A 21503-nucleotide genomic window follows, 5' to 3' on the forward strand; every position below is an offset into this window, starting at 1 on the left:
ATTTTAAGATCAATTTCCTCAAATAATTTTTAGAGTAAAATAATGATCTTTTAAATAATTTTGGCTACTATATTTATGTGTTGAATTACTTAGAAAATTTTGTAGAATTTTTTTAGAACTTTTTAGATCAATATTGTCTTTAGTCAAAGTGTAGGTCTGCCAGGGATCTTGGGACAAAAATCAAAGAAGCAAATTCCTTGTAATTTTTGGTAGGATCCTTGGAGTTAATAGATATTGGTCTCATTGATTCTGGCTTCACAGCCATTCTAATTTATGTCTATCAATGAAAATAAACAATGCATGTTTGCTATGAAAACAGAAAATTATTATTCCAAATGATTAGTCATTGAACTAACAGAACCACAAACCTGAGGCTGTGGTGGTACATTTATGCTTGGCTTTGGTGGTTATTTACTTCAAGTCCTCCTTTGGGGAGTTGCCGTGTTCAATAATGAAACCAACCATGCATAGTACCTTTTAACAGAGCAGTGAATCCATACTAACTACTGTTGCAGATGTGGATGCATTGGCTGTAGGAAAAAACCCTAGGCCACACGTCCAAGTTCTAGTAATAATCAGAGTGCAGACCCCAGAGAAATATATCCTACTTATTAACTAGAGCCATGTCTAATTGCAAACAATGAATAAATCATTAGGTAGCTGACCCAAGGCAGACATCATCATAATAGCAAAACATATAATAATTTCTTGGCATCAGCAAAACGAATAAATCACCATGTGGTGCATGTGCTCTGTGAGGAAAGAAATGGTCTCTGTGATGGAATACAATTTTCTCATGAAGATGGTTCTCTTTTCATAAGAGCATGCTTTTTGGAAGAGTAGAGATATGCAATTTTAGCAGAGAGATTGGGGGAATTTAATAAATGTGAGTGGGATTAGATAGTGAATAGAATTTGTTGTATTAGAAAAAAGATTAAGCTATATCTTAATAATAATACTGGATATTTTGACTGATAACTAAGTCACATTGGAACATAAACTTTTGGAAGCAGATATTGATTTTTTAAAAAAAAATAGGAAGATGATAAAGGAGATGAAGAGAAGATGCACAAATCTATTTCTGGCCTCAAATCTGGTCAGTATTTTTCAAATAAAATGACATCTTCTCTAATTGCATAGTCCAAGGGCCATTTTATGTTTAAAGTATGGTGACAGGAAAAATTGTTCCATTTATTCTGGGAAAAGCAAAACAAAATATTCATTTTAAGAAATAATTCTAATAGCCAAATATCTTTTTAAAAATTTTCTTTTTCTGTAATTAGAATCCCACCATTAAAAACGATACTCAACAGCAATCTATATATTTTTCAATCCAGTTTTTGAAGTCTTTGAAACCTGACTCAGATGCTGACTCATAATTGCTATCCCTGATGTTTTAGATATTTTCTTCTTTCAAGTTCATTAAGAAAAGTTCAGTAGTTCCTTAGAAATTAAACTCATTGTTAGAATTTAATGAGAAGATGGCATTTCATATCCTTTTTAGTGCTTAAAGAAGTTTTGTTCTGATATCTAGTGGACAAGTATTTTTTAAGGACCCTCAAGATGGCGCCTGTTGTTCTAAGCCCTGGTGATAAAGCAGTGGACAGAACAATTCCTGTGCCTCTCATTCTTATGAGGAACAAAACGATGTACAAGGGAGTTAATTTAAAAAGAGGAACTCAAATCTGAATAAATGCTGTGGAAAAACACAATGTGGGATAACGTGATGGAGAAGAATGGGGGACATTTTTCCCCAGGGTTGTAGCGGGTGATACTGCAGCTAAGGAGGATGCCGGGTAAAGATTTGGGGTAAGTAAAGGGGTACTGAGGAGTTTGGAATTTGACCTCACTTTATTGGGAAGGTTTTGGAGTGTTCCCCCCGCCCCCCCCCCCGGAGGGGGTTATGTGGTTTTATTTTTATTTTTTTGCTTTTTAGGGCCGAACCTGCGGCACATGGAGATAACCAGGCTAGCGGCCGAATTAGGGCTGTAGCTGCTGGCCTACACCACAGCCCTAGCAACGAGGGATCTGAACTGCATCTGAAACCGACACCACCGCTCACGGCACTGTGGATGCTCAACCCACTGAGCAAGGTTAGGGATCGAACCTACGTCCTCATGGATGCTAGTCAGATTTGTTAACCTCTGAGATACAACGGGAACTCCAAGGTTTTGGAGTGTTTTAAAAGCTGCGAATCTCCACTGTTGTACACTTAAATGTCCAAGGCTTCTCTGGCTGCTGTGTCCATGGATCCGTGTAGGAGACCATTTGGAGAAAGATGACTTAGTCGTAGTGATGGAGACTTGGAGATGTTACCAGGAGCTTGGAGCTGAGACAGAGCTGAAAACTGTACAGAGTAGTTTGGTGTGGGTGTATGGGCAGAAGGGACTCATGGATGAGCCTGATCTTTAGCCTGACCAGCCCCTTATTAATGTCAGGAAGGTGAGGGGGAGGATTGAGGCTGGGAAGTAATAAGAGAAATAGGATGATAACTGCTTTCTGCAAGCCCATCTGGCCCTATTCCATTTGAGATGGTGACTAGAATGCAAAATGAAGGAGTTCCAGGAGTTCCTGTCGTGGCACAGGGGAAATGAATCCAACTAGAAATCATAAGGTTGCGGGTTCGGTCCCTGGCCTTGCTCAGTGGGTTAAGGATCCAGCGTTGCTGTGAGCTGTGGTGTAGGTCGCAGATGCTGCTCGGATCCCTCGTTGCTGTGGCTCTGGTGAAGGCCAGCAGCTACAGCTCCGATTAGACCCCTAGCCTGGGAACCTCCATATGCTGCCCTTTAAAAAAAAAACAAAAACAAAAAACAAAAGAAAAACAAAGTGAAGGAGTTCTGGTTGTGGCTCAGCGGAAAGGAATCTGATTAGCATCCATGAGGATGCAGGTTCTTTCCCTGGCCTCACTCAGTGAGTTAAGGATCCAGTGTTGCTGTGAGCTGTGGTGTAGGCAGCAGACTTGGCTCAGATCCTGCATTGCTGTGGTTGTGGCATAGGCCAGTGGCTACAACTCCAATTCGACTCTTAGCCTGGTAACCTCCATATGTCATGGTGTGGCCCTAAAAAGACAAAAAGAAAAAAAATGCTAAGTGAAGATGTCCCATAGGGATGTGGTTGCACAGGGCCAAGTCTGAATCTCAGAAGTCAGAGCTGGAAGTGTGAGCCCATGACAGAATGCAGGTAGCCTGAGTCTGACCAAGATCCCCCAGGAGATGGCTGTGGGTGCAGAAAGGAAGGGACCTACAGTGGCCCCAGGAGCCTAGCTCCAGGGGTCTGTAGAATCCAGTCAAGGGCTTGAGAGGGGGTTCCTGTTGTGGCTCAGCTGTTAACAAACCCAACTAGGATCCATGAGGATATGGGTTCGATCCCTGACCTTGCTCAGTGGGTTAAGGATCCGGCATTGCTGTGAGCTGTGGTGTAAGTCACAGACGAGGCTCGGATTCCACCTTGCTGTGGCTGTGGTATAGGTAGGCAGCTATATTTCCGATTAGTCCTCTAGCCTGTGAACTTCCATATGCTGCAGCTGCGGCCCTAAAAAGCAAAAAAAAAAAAAAAAAAAAAAAAAACCAAAAAAAACAAAAACCAAAAAAACCCCAAAAAACAAAAAACAAAAAAATGATTGTTGAGGGAGTTCCCATTGTGGTTCAGTGGTTAATGAGCCTGACTGGATTCCATGAGGACGCAGGTTTGATCCCTGGCCTTGCTCAGTGGGTTAAGGATCAGGCATTGCCATGAACTGTGGTGCAAGTTGCAGATGAGGCTTGGACCCTGCATTGCTGCAGCTGTGGCTGTGTCTGTGGCATAGGCCAGCAGCTATAGCTCCATTTAGACCCCTAGCCTGGGAACCTCCATATGCCATGGGTGTGGCCCTAAAAAGCAAAAAAACCAAACCAAAACAAAAAAATAACACCAAAAAAATGATTATTGAGTAAAAGTGCTGGAACTTTTAAGTATGCCAGATTTTGCTAATTAATTGGAATTCATTACCTAAATATATAATGTAGGTACATATCACGTTTACATCATTATAATAATTTTACGCTTTGTTTCTATCTCTCAGGCAAAGAAGTGGTAGACTCTAGAGCATCTTGAGTGTCAGAAAATTTGAATAAGTCGGTGTCTTCAACAATGATAAAAGCTGAGTTCAAGAAATGAAGCAAGGACATGTAAATGCACCCCAGCTACTTCCTTGTCCTGATGCTTCTGCACACATTTTTGTGACCATTTCCAAAGTTATGATTGGGAAAATAAGAATAAAAAAGAGCAGACGTAGAGGACTCAAAGATGGTGTGTGTGTGTGTGTGTGTGTGTGTGTGTGTGTGTGTGTGTGTGTGTGGCTGTTTCGACACAGGCCAGCACATAGCGGAGAGAGCTTTTGCCAACCCTGAAGTTAAAGAAGTTAAAAGAATTTGAGGGAAGCAAGAAGTAAGGAGAATGCCCCCACTCTGCCGGAAGTGAAACAGGATTTGGGTTGGGGGCTGGGAGACTTGGGGTAAAGCATCTGACCATGAGCCACAAGCAGTTTTTAGATGATATAATCATTTTTAAAGAAAAATAGGATTGAGCATCATTTCTCTTTCCAGATTTTCTTGATGAAATATGATGTCATTTGATTTTGAACTGATCTACCAATGACCATTTTATTAATTGTAAAGCATAGGTATTTGAAATATCAATGTTTCAGAGAAAAATCTGCCAGTTTTTATTTCCATTTTGTTTTAATTTTTCCTGAGTAGTATTTCGTGGATTTCTGGAACTGCAAAGAAAGGGGGTGGATGAGGAAAGAAATCACGCTAATAAAATGGAACTTTAGTGGAGGTAGCATTAAAGAGTAATCATAAATTAAATACCTTCTAATTATAGAATTGGAGCAATGTTTATCAAATGTGACAGGGTACTGAAAACTGATGATACCTCCATGATTATACTTATAACATTATATGTTTAGTGATTATTATTTGTTCAAGATAATATATTTTGATTGTGTGGCTGCCCTTCTTTCTCATCCTCCTTTAGCTAACTAAAATATGCCAAAAATCCATTTAGTTATCTCCTGATAAAGCTTTTATTCCTTAGGAATCAGCAATATATAAAGGTTGTTTGCCTCAGATGCATTCATGTTTTAAGCATCAAGGACTGAAATGCTATTTCACCAAAGAATAGTGCATGCTCATCACCTAGTGGTAAGAATAGGAACATAGGAGGATTTACAAAAAGAGAAGATTTCCAAAGGAAAGCAATGAATTCAGGGAAATACTGAGCTCATTGAGTATCTTCAAATATAACGAAATCTAAATAGTAAGTATTAGGTGAAAACTATTATTATTATTATTGTTTGCTTTTTATGGCCTCACTCTTGGCATATAGAAGTTCCCAGGCTAGGGGTTAAATCGGAGCTGCAGCTGCCAGGCTACACCACAGCCACAGCAACGTGGATCTGAGCCACATCTGTGACCTATACCATAGCTCAAGAAAATGTGGGATCCCCAACCCATCGAGTGAGGCCAGGGATCAAATCCACATCCTCAGGAATACCAGCTGGGTTACCCCTGAGCCACAATGGGGACTCCAAAGACTATTCTTTTACTGGTTAAAATTTGGAAGAGAAAACATACTTTTTTTTTGGATTAATATTTGGCTTTTTTTTTCCTGAAATTTATCAGATTTTCCCAGTTATAAAAAGTGACTATACTTGTGTATGTATGTGTATATACTACACACACACAAACTTATATATATGTAGATGGAAAATTTTCCAACAAAAACTAAATATAACTTGTAAGTATCCTAGAAATAATAATTGCTAACATTTCGGCTTAATATTTCCAGTAAATTTTTCCATATGTGTGCTTGCAAATGAGGCCTTATAATGTAAAACAATGTGTATCCTTATTTTTCACCCAAGTTTATATCTTAATAATTCCCATACTCTTCTATGACCTCTTAAGAATTAAGAATACTATCACGATAATGATTTTGAACACCAGGGCAACACTTGCCAAGCTGTTACATTTGATTTTTTCTGTTGCATATTAAGTAGTATGTGAATAAATCAGAGCCATTTGGATTAAACAAAGTTAAATGGGCTTTCAGGTATACAACTTCTCTGAAAGGGCACTGAGTCATGAGAAAGTAACACAAAGGAACAAATTGTATTTCTCAGTCTTAGTACTCTGTGACACACATCTTCCTTGCCAGAGCAAAATATTGTGTTAAATTTTGTGTTTCCCAAGAATTTGCTATGAAATATTTGAATAACTCTTCATTTGAGATACTTTAAATTGAAATTTAAAGGACCTTTAGGTAATCTCAAAATCTGCATCTGTGTATTGTGTTTCTCTGTACCAAAAATTCTATTAGGACATTTGTAGGACAAATGTCACTTTTATCCAAACCTTGATTTCATAGGATCACTAGAGACTTCCGAACACTTCTGAATTTGTATTGGAACCAAAAGACCAAGATTTGTTCTCTTGTACACACTGCCTGCCTTGGTTTTCCAGAATGGGGCCTGAATATCTCTCTTTATAATTTGGTGTTAGAAAATTTGCATGTTATCTTGATGACCTTGTTATTCTGTGAATGATGGAATTTCACAGGTAGCTTATACATCTAAACCTTTCTCCTGTAATGTATCACAAACTCATGGTACAATCTCCATTTGTAAATTCTATTCTATTTCTTTTTTTAGAATTGAACTTTAGAGCTATTTTGCACTGGGCACGAATGTAGCAAAGGAATATACCCCCCCAGAATACTGAAATAACCTAGTCAGGAGGTCTTAGTCTTAGGAAAGTCCCAGGAATGTTTTAGAAAGGTGTGTTTATTGTGTACTTGATATAAAAATAGAGACTGGTTGTAGACTATTTTTTTCTTTTTATATGTAAATAGTTCAGCAAGGTAGAATCAAAGAGCTTGGACTCCAGTGTATTATTGTTGACTTTGTTTTCACATTCAAATATATTACTGAGCTTATATAATGGCTTTTAGTAGAGCAAGAGGATAAAAACCTTAATTTCTGAAAGTGGTAATCTTAATTTTTTGTATGGTCATGGAGCTACTTTGTGTAATATCAGAATTAATTTAAAACCACTTTTTGAACTGCAGAATGGAGCTGTCCATTTTGCCCTTGGGATTGAATTTTTGTGAAATTACATGGTGTGCTAGGCTTAGAGGAAGATATGTTAGGAAAATTATTAAAGTAAGCATTTCCCAGTAATTTTTGAGAAAATTATATTTCATTATGCATTAATTTACTTTCCAGTTTCTTTCAAGTGGATATAAACTGAAATGTCACAGAGGTGGTACACACAGGTAGGATAGGACACACTGGTGTGACATGGCCACCAGCATCTATTTAACTCTTGGTTGGTTGGTCTCAAGGAAGTACTGATTGTTAAATATGTTAAATATTATTCCCGGATATAATATCTTATAGACCTGTGTAGTAAGCCCATTTAATTATGTTATTTTCATTATAATAGAATTAAGGAATAACTATCTGCTGTTTTGTGACATGAGAAAACAAACCGTTCTGTGTTATAATTCAGCTTTTTAAATGGCATTTACTGGCATTCCCACTGTGGCACAGTAGGTTAATGATCTGGCATTGCTGCAGCTGTGGCTCAAGATTCAATCCCTGGCCTGGGAACTTAATGTATGCCGAGGATGTGGCCAAAAAACAACAAAAAAACACATTTATTGCACACTCTTCTGTGTGAAATGTTACGCCTTGTTCATACATATTTGCATTCTCATTTAGTCTTAACAAGAGGTCTGTAAATGTCCATCCTCACTACACATTAAGAAATATAAGTCTCGGAGACAGGATTAAGATGGTGAAATAGAAGGACTGGAGCACAACTTCTCTCCTAAAAACAACAAAATTCACAACTAAACACTGAGCAATCTCCACCCAAAGGGACCGGAAACCTTAAAAAAGATACCCTACTCCAGAAGAAAAAGAGGAGGCCACATCAAGAGGTAGGAGGGGCAATTTCGTGATATAAACAACACCATACCTCCTGGGTGGGAAGCTCCACAGACTGAAAACTAACTGGTTCACAGAGACTCACCTACAGGAGTGAGAGTTCTGAGCCCCACATCAAACCCTCACGTCTGGGGATCTGGCACTGGGAGAAAGAGCCCCTGGAGCACCTGGCATTGAAGGCCAATGGGGCTTGTGTGCAGGAGCTCCACAGGACTGGGGGAAATGAAGACCCCATTCTTAAAAGCCACACATGGACTTTCACATGCACTGGGTCCCAGGGCACAGTGAGGTCTCCATCGGAATCTGGGTCAAACCTGACTGCAGTTCTTGGAGGACATCCTGGGAAAACAGGGGTGAATGTGGCTTGTTGTGGGGGAAGGACATTGAAGGCAAAGCTCTCGGGAATATTTAGCAGCTGCCTTTCTCTGGAGGTGGCCATTTTGGGAAAATCTGTCCCCACCCATCAGTCAGCACTGAGAAGCCCCAGGGCAAACAACAATCCAGGTGGGATCACAGCCGCACCCCTCAGTAAACAGGCTACCTAAAGAGCTCTCAGGCACACAGCTTCCTCTAATCCCATCCAGAGACTAAGCCCCACCCACCAGAGGGATTAGAATCAGCTCCACCTACCAGTGGGCAGGCATCAGCCCCTCCCATCAGGAAGCCTACACCAAGCCCCCATACTGACTTCAGCTACAAGGGGGGCAGATATCAGAAGTAAGAGAGGCTACAACTACAACTCTGTTATCTGTAAGAAGGTCACCACACCAAAAACCTATAAAAATGAAAAGACAGAGAACTATAACTCAGATGAGGGAGAAAGGAAAATCAGCTAAGTGATGAGATTCTCAGCATCCAGGAAAAAGACCTTAGATTATTGATGCTGAGGATGATGCAAGACATTGGAAATAAACTGGAGGCAAAGATGGATAACTTACAGGAAACACTGAGCAAAGAGATACAAGATATAAAACTTAAACAAGAAGAGATGCAAAATGCAATAACCGAAATAAAAAATTCACTAGAAGCAGCTAACAGCAGAATACAGGAGGCAGAAGAATGAATAAGCAAGGTGGAGGACAGATTAGTGGAAATTATGGATGCAGAACAGAAAAGAGAAAAAAGACTGAAAACAAGAGAGTCTCAGAGAACTCTGGGACAACATGAGACACAGCAACATACGTATTATAGGGGTGCCAGAAGGAGAAGAGAGAGAGAAGGGGACAGAAAAAATATTCCAAGAGATAATAGCCGAAAACTTCCCTAACATGGAAAAGAAACCACTCACTCAAATCCAAGAAGCACAACGCGTACCATATAGAATAAACCCAAGGAGGAATACACCGAGACACATATTAATCAAACTAACCAAAATTAAAGACAAAGAGAAAATCTTGAAAGCAGCTAGGGAAAAGAAACAAGTAACATACAAGGGAACCCCGATAAGGTTATCGGCAGATTTTCAGTAGAAACTCTTCAGGCCAGAAGGGAGTGGCATGATATACTTAACATGATGAAAGGAAAAATCCTCCAGCCAAGATTATTTTACCCAGCAAGGCTTTCATTCAGATTTGAAGGAGAAATCAAAACCTTTACAGATAAGCAAAAGAAGAGAGAATTCAGCAATACTAAACCAGCCTTACAGCAAATACTAAAGGAACTTCTCTAGGCAGAAAAGAAAAGACAGCAACAGGAAACAAAAATGCCACAAATGACAAGGCTCACCAGTAAAGGTATATATACAGTAAAGATACGAAATCATCCATGCACAATTATACCACCAAAATCAGAAATCATGAGAAGAGGTGGGTACAAATGCAGGACACTGTGGATGAACTTGCAATTAAGAGAACAACATCTTAAAACAATCTCATATAGATATATACTCTTATATCAAAACTTCAGAATAACTGCAAACCAAAAATCTACAACTGATACACAAACAAGGAATCTGGAGAAGAAATATATCTCATAGTAAAGAAGTGCATAATCCACCATAAAGGAGGTCATTTGCCATCATTCTTGGAATGCTGAAATCTTCTTAGATCTGATTCTGACTTCCTCTCCATCAAAGAATTTATGATAATTATAATTAAATAGTGCCACTGTACAATTAAATAATACAGTTCTACAATTGTATTATTAATAACCATTTCTCTCCATGGTACAATGTAAGGTCTATGATGTCTTGTTTATCACATCACCTAGAATGGTTTAATGCTTATATTGGAGAATTGATAAGATGTAACAAATTGTGAGGACATATTTATATAGTTACATTGTTTTTTAACCAATTTATGCATTTTATATTTTACTTATTTTCAGAGGGTATATTATTTTGTTATTCTTACCAGTTAAGTTATTCTTTTTATTATGCTATATAAAATATTTAATGGTATATAAGGCTTTCTTCTTTATAAATTTTAGTTGCAAAATATAACAATTTTAATATAATGCTAATATTTAAAGAAAAATTGAGATGTAATAGATAATACTAAATAGTAAGGATGAAAGCCATACAAAATGGGATAAAGTATAGAATAAATTTCCTATTTGTCTCAGCATATTTTCCATTACACTTCTCCAGAGGGAGTCACTTAATCTCTTTCTAAAGATCCATGATATAATAATCTGTGTGAATGTAATTTTGTTTAAATGTATGTATTTTATTCTGTAAAAAAAGTAAAAAATTTCAATTCCAAAAAAAAAAAAGAAATATAAGTCTCTAACTTTTATATCATGTATCTCCTAACTTAGACCCATTACACAGATGTAAACTAAAACAAATTAAGACAAACTTAAACAAAATTAATTTTTGTTCAAGGGGTATAAGTTGGGATACATTTGTTTCTTAGCCACTGCAAGATTTGCCTGTTTGTTTTTATTTCTTTGTTGTTTGCACAACAATTCTGTAAATGTTAGCAAAGGTAAGGAAAAAAAGATGGAGTAGTACCCAGAATAATAATGTTTTCTTTTTTTTAAGTGAGGATGATTCCAGTTAACTCACATTTCTGCATAATTATGTGATATCGAGTAATGTGTCAGGAATGTGATTTATTTTTTTATTTTTATTTTTTTGTCTTTCAGTACTTTATTTTATTTTATTTTATTTTTAATTTTTTTATTTTCCCACTATACAGCAAGGAGATCAGGTTATCCTTACATGTATACATTACAATTACTTTTTTCCCCCAGCCTAGGAATGTGATTTATTGACAGTCCTGGATCACCTGTTCCATTCCCAATCAAACTACCAATATTTAATGATAACTGATATTCATACATCGATTGGTACTTTATAAGATATTTTTGCAACAATTATGTAGCAGAAACAGAAAATTATATTTAGAGAATTTGGAATTCAAGTCTCAAGTGCTCTTACTAACATACTGTTCTACTTCATTCAGATTATAATGTCATTTTTATTTCTATATTTAACTTTTAAAAACAAACCCATCCTACTTAATAGTAATTGTAATACTTTTTCCAAACTCATTCGGGAAGGTCAGTAAATACTTATGCTCTTTTAAAGGTATACTTTACTTAATGGATTAACTGTACTTTCAAAACCACTGCAATTTATCAGGTAGTAAGTGTTTTTATATTTTTGACTAAAGCGTTTTGCAGCTGCTCTAACCTCTGTGCAGAAAACTCCTTTTTGTTCTGTGTACACATTTTGACAATATTCATTATCTGCTTAACAGACCGTATCAGTTCTGCAAAATGGTTGACTACAGAAATTCAAATTTAGTTCCTTACTGAAAAGCAGATTTTTGCAATAATATAGTGGATCATTAAATTTTACATTCTAAAAGCTGTACACCACATTGAAAGCAGGAGCTCAATAAAATGTTAAGCATGATGCTTTTCGAAATGACTCTTGCATCTGCATCTTTTCTATTCTTTAATACTTTGTTTTTCAAAATGACAATTACATCTTTTTTACTTTTTATCCAGGGACTTAAAGGCAAACCAAGCAGAGAGAAAAAGAAACTCTCTTCTGGGAATTAGGGCTGGAGGGGAGGAGCAAGGAGGGTCAAAGGGACCCCAGGTCCAAGTGACCCTGGTCTTTGCCATACTTATGGTTTTTAACACCTGAGCATTTTTTAAAAAATGATTCCTCTAGGAAAGTTAAAATATATTGTTACCTTATGCAAAGCATTTTCCTAACCATTTTGATTAATACAGGAAATACATTTAAGAAGATGACTTTCTTTTTTTTTTTTAAAAAAAAGACCCTGTAGTATGTCCTTTCGAAGGTGAGAAATTATGACATGACTGAACTGTTTAGATGATATTGATCATTGACAAAACTTTACTGATTAAACACTGCAAATTATGTGTTTTGTGTCTAACATCTTTTTCTAGAATGCATATCTTTAAAAAGTTTGAAAGTAACTGTACTTTCAAAACAGTTAATCTGAAAAAAAAAACTAATAGCACATTTTATGAGATATGTGGGGTGATTACAAAGGTTAAAAAAATTACCTGAAAGCACTATCTATAAACTAGATAGCACTATTCTGAATATAATATTACTCTGATAATGAAGGAAATTGATTTTTTATAATATTAAAGTCAAATCTGACATTATACCCTGCTATACTATAGACTCATCATGAATGCCCATATGTCTATAGTCAAATTGTATAATCATTGGAGTTCTTACTTTGCCTCCTAGTGCTTTAAACGTGCATTGTAATCTGGAGCTCATGGATCATTGTACCTAATGTTACTAGAATGTGTGAAATTTATGCAAAGTAGGCTAATTTCATCACCGTATGTATGGTAAATCATCACTGTATGATGAGAATATTTTTCTTATGTTGTTCAGGATAAATTTTCTCTTGTTCTGAATTTCCATGACATTCTTTGCTTCTTTCATATACTTAAATAATGTTATAGTGTGTTGTTTTACATATGCCTTCCAAAGTAATTTGTAAACATATACTTTCCAAAAATATTTCAACATTTCCATTAAACTGATTTGCGTGCACAGTACAATTAAACCTATCCAAACAATTTCAGTGTAAAGCATATTGTTGTGCACGTGCTAGGCACGTAAGTTTTGTTAAATGAACACACGAAGTTAAAAGCAAAGAGGAAGAATGCATATGGATAATGGACTTCATTTTATGATGGAAAACCTCCCGTGCCAGTTTTATAAGTTGAGCACATCTAGAAGAATGCCACCTCTGCTAGTGACACAAGAAATAATTACCATGACGGCAACATTTCTGAGAATGGAATGTCGGTTCTACCATTGATCTCAATTTGATGGCAATTATCATACTAATCTTTTTGTTTTTAGATTTTTAATGCGAGTGATTTATAACTAAGCATCAGTTAAAATTTTTTTCTTCATCTTCCTCTTTTCCTTTTTAGCTCCCTGTGAAGGCAATACATTCTTCTGCCACAGTAACATGTGTATTAACAATACCTTGGTCTGCAATGGACTCCAGAACTGCGTGTACCCTTGGGATGAAAATCATTGTAAAGGTAAAGATTAGTCCCCCAAATCTGCAAAATCCCTCTATCTATAGTTTGGGAAGGCATGTATCCAATGTATCAGGCAGTCTTAAAAATAGACTATTTATAGGCTTTTATGAACTTCTTGTATGTGTTATAATTGACCTGTAAGCCTTTTTCTTTGCCTTTACTCATCCTGTAACCAGAAGTTTCTGCAATCATTACTGCACAGTGGACTATCTTTTACACTTGAGTCCTTATTGATGAATGGCCTTATTGGAGCCTGCAGGACCACGGACAGGGCATTGGAGCTTCTCCTGCAACACAGGTTTCCCATCAGAAGTCCCTTCACCTGTGACTGTACCCCTCACATAATGCCAGTCTGTCCTCATGGAACATTGTGCACATGTTCTAGAGATGAAGTGTAGCAAAGGAACATCAGGGCTTTCCAGTACCTTAAAACATTTACCTCAACTCCAGTTTTCCTTCCTCTCCAATGATACTAACTTCCGATGTCCCAGCTTCCTTCTCTAGCATGTACACAAAGATATTTTACACAGAAAGCAACCCTAAGCTTGGTTATGAATGTTGTGAGTTTGGGTTAAGTTCAAAGTGCCACATATCTCCTTTTGTCAGATCCAATATTAACCAATTTGTAAAGGCAAAAAACAAACAACAAACAAACAACACACATAAATCTTCATGCTTAAAGTCCAGTATCCTCAATTAAAATACCCTCTGTGGATAGAAACAGAGAGGCACTGCCACAGTATTCATGGTTGATAGAGTCAATACAAAAAGCAGATCCAGTACTAACATTTTTGAGGTAGGATGTGGGCAATGAACCATGCTGTGTCCTAGGCACCACTTTGGAATAGATAGGAAATTAAATGTTTTCATGAAGCACTGTTTATATACAGTGAAGTGCTGTTTATATACAGCACTGTTAGTGATTAGTCTCTTTAAAATTTTTTGCTATAGTTGATTTATAGAGTTATTTCAACTTCTGCTCTGCAGCAAAGTGCCCCAGTTATACATATATATATTCTTTCTCTCATATTATCTTCTATCATGTTCTCTCACAAGTATTTGGGTACAGTTCCCTGTGCTCTTAGTACCTAAAGTGGATGTATTCCCATGGTTCTTATAGCCTACTTCTCTCCATGAACAAAATATCTGCCCAATGGCTCTGGATGGTGGGGGCAGGGACAGTGGCTGCCTTCTCAGAGTAAGACCCTTGCTTTCTGAAGAAAGCACTGAGCAAGGATGGTGACCCCTAGTTCTCAGGTTTCCTCTACAGGGATCTCCTCTCCATGAATAAGCTTGGGCAAGTGTGATTGGAGCCCTGTATTCTCAACCTGCTGTGCCTGGTATAGACCTTCTGTCCTACCAGTGGGGCCTGGGAGGAGGAGAGGAGCCCCCAACATTTCAGCTACTCCTGCCTGGAATAGAGCATCTGGAGTACAGACCTGGGAGTGGAAAGGGCACTGAGAAATGTTGGCAGCTCACCCTTCCCAGGGAGGTATTGTAGCTGTAGACTGGCAGCTATAGAGACAGGGGACTCATGTTGCCTGAAACCTCCCTGAGCAGAGTTTCCATCAAGAGGAACTGAGGATGGGGGAGCTCAAAGGCACAGACTCTCCTTGTTCCTAAAGATTTTCTTGAATAAATATACCTCCATTTGCTGTGTGCCATTAGGACAATTTCTAGAAACTTTAAATGCTTTTTTCCAAAATTTTGACCATAACTGATTGTTTCACTGGGCAAAAGACCTACAGAAGCCCTCATGTCAATATTTCAGAAGTATCTGTCTTAAAGCATAATATCTTCTGATATCAGAATATTGTTACTTTGACTTGAGTTATGCACATCCAGAATAAATTCAAAACAACACGGGTACATCCATGTTGCCAATAGTGGAGTTTGTGGGGGTTTTTTATACCAATAAGAAGAAAAAGAATTTACTGTTTTTAATCTTGCCGGTTGATTCCCTAATGTCATGCTAAAGGTTTTATTAGACCTTCTCTAAAACTCATATTCACATTTAAAATAGGGATGCTGAGCAATGGAAGAGCTGTTTCTAAGACTAGAATATAGGGCCTTTGTGAAGAGTGAAGCTTTTTGTTTTTGTTTTAAGAGCTGCTTATGTTTACGATGGTAAACATTTTATACTGAGCCTATGACATTTTAAAGTTCTCAGCATAGCCTTTGACTGCCATATTAATGTGTGGTGGGTTGTTTCTGTTTTGTTTGTTGTTTTCACTCTCCTCAACCTGTAGAGAAGAGGAAAGCCAGCCTGCTGGACCAGCTGACCAACACCAGTGGGACTGTCATTGGCGTGACTTCCTGCATTGTGATCATCCTTATTATCATTTCTGTCATTGTGCAGATCAAACAGCCTCGTAAAAAATATGTTCAAAGGAAATCGGACTTTGACCAGACAGTTTTCCAGGAGGTGTTTGAACCTCCTCATTATGAGTTATGCACCCTCAGAGGGACAGGAGCTGCAGCTGACTTTGCAGATGTGGCCGATGACTTTGAAAACTACCATAAACTGAGGAGGTCCTCTTCCAAATGCATTCATGACCATCACTGTGGATCACAGCTGTCCAGTGCGAAAGGCAGCCGCAGCAACCTCAGCACAAGAGACGCGTCTGTCTTGACCGAGATGCCCCCACAGCCCGTTAAACCTCTCATCCCGCCCATGAACAGAAGAAATATCCTCGTCATGAAACACAACTACTCCCAAGATGCTGCAGATGCCTGTGACATAGACGAGATTGAGGAGGTGCCCACCACGAGTCACAGGCTGTCACGACACGACAAAGCCGCCCAGCGGTCAGTATCTATAGATTTTTTGATGACACCTATAACCTGAGGACTGAAATGCTTCCAGAATATTGCCTTCTATTTTGTCTTCATATTTCATTCAGTTTCTCTTTTGAGTAATGATTTAAGGCATAGTATTTCAACTTTTGCCTCTTCTTTTCCCTTTTCCGTGCTATCCATACTTTTCCTAAATCCCATTTATGTACATATGCGTATGTGTGTGAGCACACACAAACCAAAGAGATTTCACTTGTTTCTACACATACATATTTATTTCTATAAGAATTTTAATTTATATGACAAGTTTATATCACTCATTTGCTTCCAGTGGTCATCAATATTGCTGCAAATCTATATTTATATATTTTATGATATGAAATGATATTTGAAAACAAATGCCTTACCAAGATGGTTAACCCATCTAGTTGAATAATTTTAATGTAAAAATAACATATTTTGCAATATAGTGTATTATATTTTTGGTATGAAAATTAAATTTTTTTTTCCACATATCACCTAACACTTATATTACAAATTGCATATGATAGCATGGTATGCCAAAACTAAAATTTGAATGTAGCAAGGATTAGTAGAAACATTTTTCCTTTTAATATGAAGACAATAGTATCTATATTGTATATTAGCCCTAAAATTAGTAAAACACTCTAAGAAAGAAAATTTAAATAGAAAAAAATATTTTAAATCCCCAGATCCAATCTACTTATATTTTGTTTTGCATGTTTAATAGCATTTAGTTTATTTCATAAATGTACATACTTTCTCAATGCATTATATGTCCTCAAAACCTAAAATATTTTAATTGATTTAACATTTTTGCATGCTGATGGAAAAAAATCTGTTTCCACAGTTTTATGAATTTTTACGAATGCTTTTAAGTAAATATTTGTGTGAATATTTATTTTCTGTGAAAATATTACTTTGTTGAATGAAATAGCCATAACATTCCAGGTTCTGCCTCATTGGGTCTCTAAGCAAACATGAATCTGAATACAACACAACTAGGGTCTAAAAAGAAAATTCAAGGTAAGCAAATGCCATTGGTTCCTTCTCCCACTTTGTTGTATTCTGTTTTGTTTTGTTTTGTTGCAATTGTCTTGTAGTTTTTTAGGGAATGTGCTATTTATTCATTATTTCTTGAGATATGTGTTTCATAACATTTCACAATTAGAAATACCCTGGATTCAATGCTGATGGAAGGATGTTCTTAGTAGATGTAAAATAAATGTTAATACTCTTCCCATCAAGCATTGTACTGCAATGTTATTAAGAGGATGTTAAGTTAAATTTTATGTGTTTTAAGGTAAAAATTGAAATTTAATTAAAAATCAATTAAAAATTACTCTTAAAAGAAATTCCAGAAGAAACCCAAGGTTTTCATCATTAAAAAACTGAATACTGTCTCAATATAACTGAAGTCAGTATATAAAACTGGTAATAATTGTATTGATTTAATGTGGCAACATTCAACTCAGAACTCCTACACTAAGTATTTGGAGGTACTTATACAATTTGTGCAGTCTTATTTTTGCATGAACATGTAGCTTATTTCATCAAAAATAAATGCAGCATGTTATGTCAAATTTTATAATATAAAATTTGAATGCTTGATAATGTAAAATGTGTCATAAATACCAGTTGTCTATGTGTACATCTCTTTTGTCATTGGGTACCATAATGGTTTTACTTTTAGCACTTAATAGTCTATATCTCTATAGACTAACTTGTCTCCAATTAAATTTGCTTGACAGTTAATCTCTTCAAAACTCTTCAAACTTATCAGCTATCCTTGAATTAGGTGAATGCATTTCCATGCTCTATATTACCTTGATAAATTGGTGTATTTGTATGCATATTTCACTGGGAGAAAATGTTTTAACTGTGTTTTATTTTCAGAGAAGAACTATTTATACAAACATGGGGACTGTGAAAAGAAAATTCTATAGTGAATTGTGAAAAGTGGACATATTTCTAAATTCATTCCACTGCCTTTATCCAAACTTAAGAATTACAGACATTTGTTATTCCTTCGGCAAGACATCCCGCTGCACAATGATATGTTCATTTCGTAATTTGGTTGCTGGCCACCAAGTGCTCCTTAGTTTTTAAATACATTTTGAGATTTACTGGAAACTTGAAGAAGAAATTAGTTCCTGATTAAGACTATCCCAACTTTATTTTTACTATCAGTTTCACTTTGTTTCTATGTTGTTTTATGTCTTTGTTAGATAATTGTACATTGTGTGATATGTGAAAAAAACACGATTTTAGATGAACTTTATGTTACCTGTACATTGTTTCCATTATATAGACTGCTTGAGAATAGTGCGTTCCTGAGTGATTTTGAACATGCTACAGTGAAAAGTGAAAATATGGACCATGGAAACACCAGCTAGAGGTTTTATGGACTACAAACATCTGTTATTGTATTACGATTAAATGCAACCAAAAGTAATGAGTAAAATTACTAGTTGCAATAAGAAAAATCTCATTTTTTGGTCTTTCCTATATACCCCCATTTCCATTTTTTTTTTTTTTTTGGTATCAAAGGAAGATAATGAGTTTCAGAAATAGTTTTGAAATCATACCCTTCATTAGAAATGATTTTTGATTAAGCACTTAGCAATATGATTGATTGACAGTTTGAGAAAATACCCTGCATGTCAGTACTGGATATTTGAGTTGGGAAAATATCCTTTTTATTAGACACATTGTAAAAAGCATGCATTCTCCAATACTGCTGTTACTCTTTCATTTCCTTGTGTCATATGCTTGCTACTTGTAACTTTTTATATAAAGATATATAAAATGTGTAATAATTTCCTAACTTGAGTTAAGAGAAATGTTTTCTCCTATGACAGTGATGAAAACTGACTTAAGTACACACATTTTGTCAACTCTTTTCCACCTTCTAGGCTGCAGGATGTCCTTTAATTTTAAGGCATACTTCTTCAAAATGTGATTTCCAAAACTTTATGAAAGATGTTCTCCTTTCAGAATAGGAAAATCTTTCTTTTTCTTCTTCTTTTTTCTTTTAATTGCCATACCCACAGCGTATGGAAGTTCCCGGGCCAGGGATTGAATCCACGCCACAGCTAATCCTACGCCATAGCTTGACAATCCCAGATCCTTTAACCCACGGCGCTGGGCTAGGGATAAAACCCACACCTCTGCAGCGACCTGAGCTGCTGCAATGGGATTATTAACCCACTGCGTGATGGCAAGAACTCCAGGAAAGTCTTTTTTAAGTGCTTTAAAATCACAAGCCCTTTAATGACCCAAATTACATAATTCTGAGTTGTCCTTATACTCAGGCACACATGTTTCCTAAATGCTTACTAGTTATGGTGTGTTTAGCATAAATAAAGGAAAATAACATTATAATGTGTTTAATTGCTGTGGAATTATATACATACTCTATAAAGTTTGATTCAGTGAGTGGGTACTTTTAAAATATTGAATGTAAGTTCCTAGAAAATAATTTTAAAAAACCAGATCACTATAAATCTGCTTCCCAGCATTTCCCAAACTGCTGAATTCTACAGAATTTTGTCCTCCAAATAGCAAAGCCATCTGGTCTATCAAAATTTGAACCTGGTAAATCTAACAAGCTCTACAGGCCCAAGAGATGGATTACTCCCATACATCCCTGTTAGGAATTCAACTTCACATGTGCAACAAAAACAAAGGAGAAAGAAAATAAAATGTTATAGAAAAGTGAATCAGAGAAATTCTGAATAGTCTGTATGGAAAAAATGTCAGTCTACAGAAATAATCACTTCCATGAATCTGATAAACTAGAACATTATAAAGATAATTTTTATTGTTTTGCCACATATTTAATATGATAAACATAATAACATATAACGTATTAATCATGTTAAAACTTTGCCCTTTTTTTGACTTGACTGATTCATTCATTCCCATGCCTATTTTCATGCCCTTTATTTCAAAGTTAATACATCCAGAGATTCATTTAAAGTGATTAGCCATATTTTACATTACTGTCTCTATTTTGAAATCTTCATTGGACCTTTTACACTTTGAATGATTAATCTCAAAAAGTATAATGTCCATGTGAACCACTTACTATTCATTGTCCTTTCAGCCCTTCCATCTCTCCAGGTCTTCCTAAATATGCAAGATACTTCTGATCTGCTGGTTCACTGCTGAAAGGATATTTGCACCAGAAATCTGGGACTTAAAAAAAAAATTGAGGAGTTCCCATCGTGGAGCAGTGGTTAACGAATCCGACTAGGAACCATGAAGTTGTGGGTTCGATCCCTGGCCTTGCTCAGTGGGTTGAGGATCCGGCGTTGCCGTGAGCTGTGGTGTAGGTTGCAGACGCAGCTCGGATCCCGTGTTGCTGTGGCTCTGGTGTAGGGTGGTGGCTACAGCTCCGATTAGACCCCTAGCCTGGGAACCTCCATATGCCGCGGGAGCAGCCCTAGAAAAAGCAAAAAGACAAAAAAAAATTGAACTACACTAAGTATCATGATAAAGATAGGTCACTTACATTTATTTAATACACAACAGCTCCATGGGAAAACAAAAGTATTTCAAAGGAAGACTCGGCCTCCTCAGTGGTAATACTGAAAAGATATAACTATGGAGCTTTGCCTCATCGCAAAGAACATAATGATGACTGAGCCAGGGACCTGGCCTTAATTCTAGATGCTGAATCTTGGGAGTGTGGGGCTCCACAATGCCTGGGAGTCGCCCTGAATGAAGGTCATTAAAAGCCAGTATTGAAACCTATCAACATATTAAAAAATTCCTATTTACTGGTTACATCAGACCATGTCACCTGAACATCAACCTTTGGTTATATTCAGATAAGGAGATGCATGTAGATAAGAAATGAGATGTTTTAAAATGTTCAAGACATTTCAAATTAAATTATTTTAATAAATAGTTATATTTTTTGATAAAGTGAATTCAAATATTACTTGCATGAGTACTTTATTAACCCCTTTAGATGCTTTCTAATAGTGTAATTACACACCCCATTAGTTAATTTGAAAATAGCTGTTTTTGTTTCATTTCTCCATGTTTGAATTCACTTTCAAAACCTAGGAGGCATATCATGATTATATGCAGCACCTATGAAACCCTGAATTAAGCTTTTTACTTCTGCCCAAGTGCATTTTAGTTGCCTGATTCAAGAGTGGTGTGCTGATTTGGAAATACGATTTTT

General features: G+C 36.6%; 1 protein-coding gene across 2 annotated transcripts in view; it reads left to right on the forward strand.

The window, feature by feature from the left end:
* The window catches only part of NETO1 (neuropilin and tolloid like 1), a 105367-nt gene extending 86229 nt beyond the window's left edge, over window positions 1-19138 (forward strand). The window contains exons 8-11 of one of the 2 annotated variants that reach the window (XM_047769474.1): window positions 13376-13489; window positions 15739-16297; window positions 17258-17332; window positions 18203-18816. In XM_047769474.1, coding sequence (XP_047625430.1) covers window positions 13376-13489; window positions 15739-16297; window positions 17258-17318 — 734 coding nt within the window. In that variant the 3' untranslated portion in view covers window positions 17319-17332; window positions 18203-18816. Of the gene's footprint in view, window positions 1-13375; window positions 13490-15738; window positions 16298-17257; window positions 17333-18202 lie in introns of both variants that reach the window. The other variant, XM_047769475.1, reaches the window with a different exon arrangement.
* Window positions 19139-21503: the final 2365 nt, after the last annotated feature.

Source organism: Phacochoerus africanus, chromosome 2 (genome assembly GCF_016906955.1).
Source record: "Phacochoerus africanus isolate WHEZ1 chromosome 2, ROS_Pafr_v1, whole genome shotgun sequence".
NCBI lineage: Eukaryota > Metazoa > Chordata > Mammalia > Artiodactyla > Suidae > Phacochoerus > Phacochoerus africanus.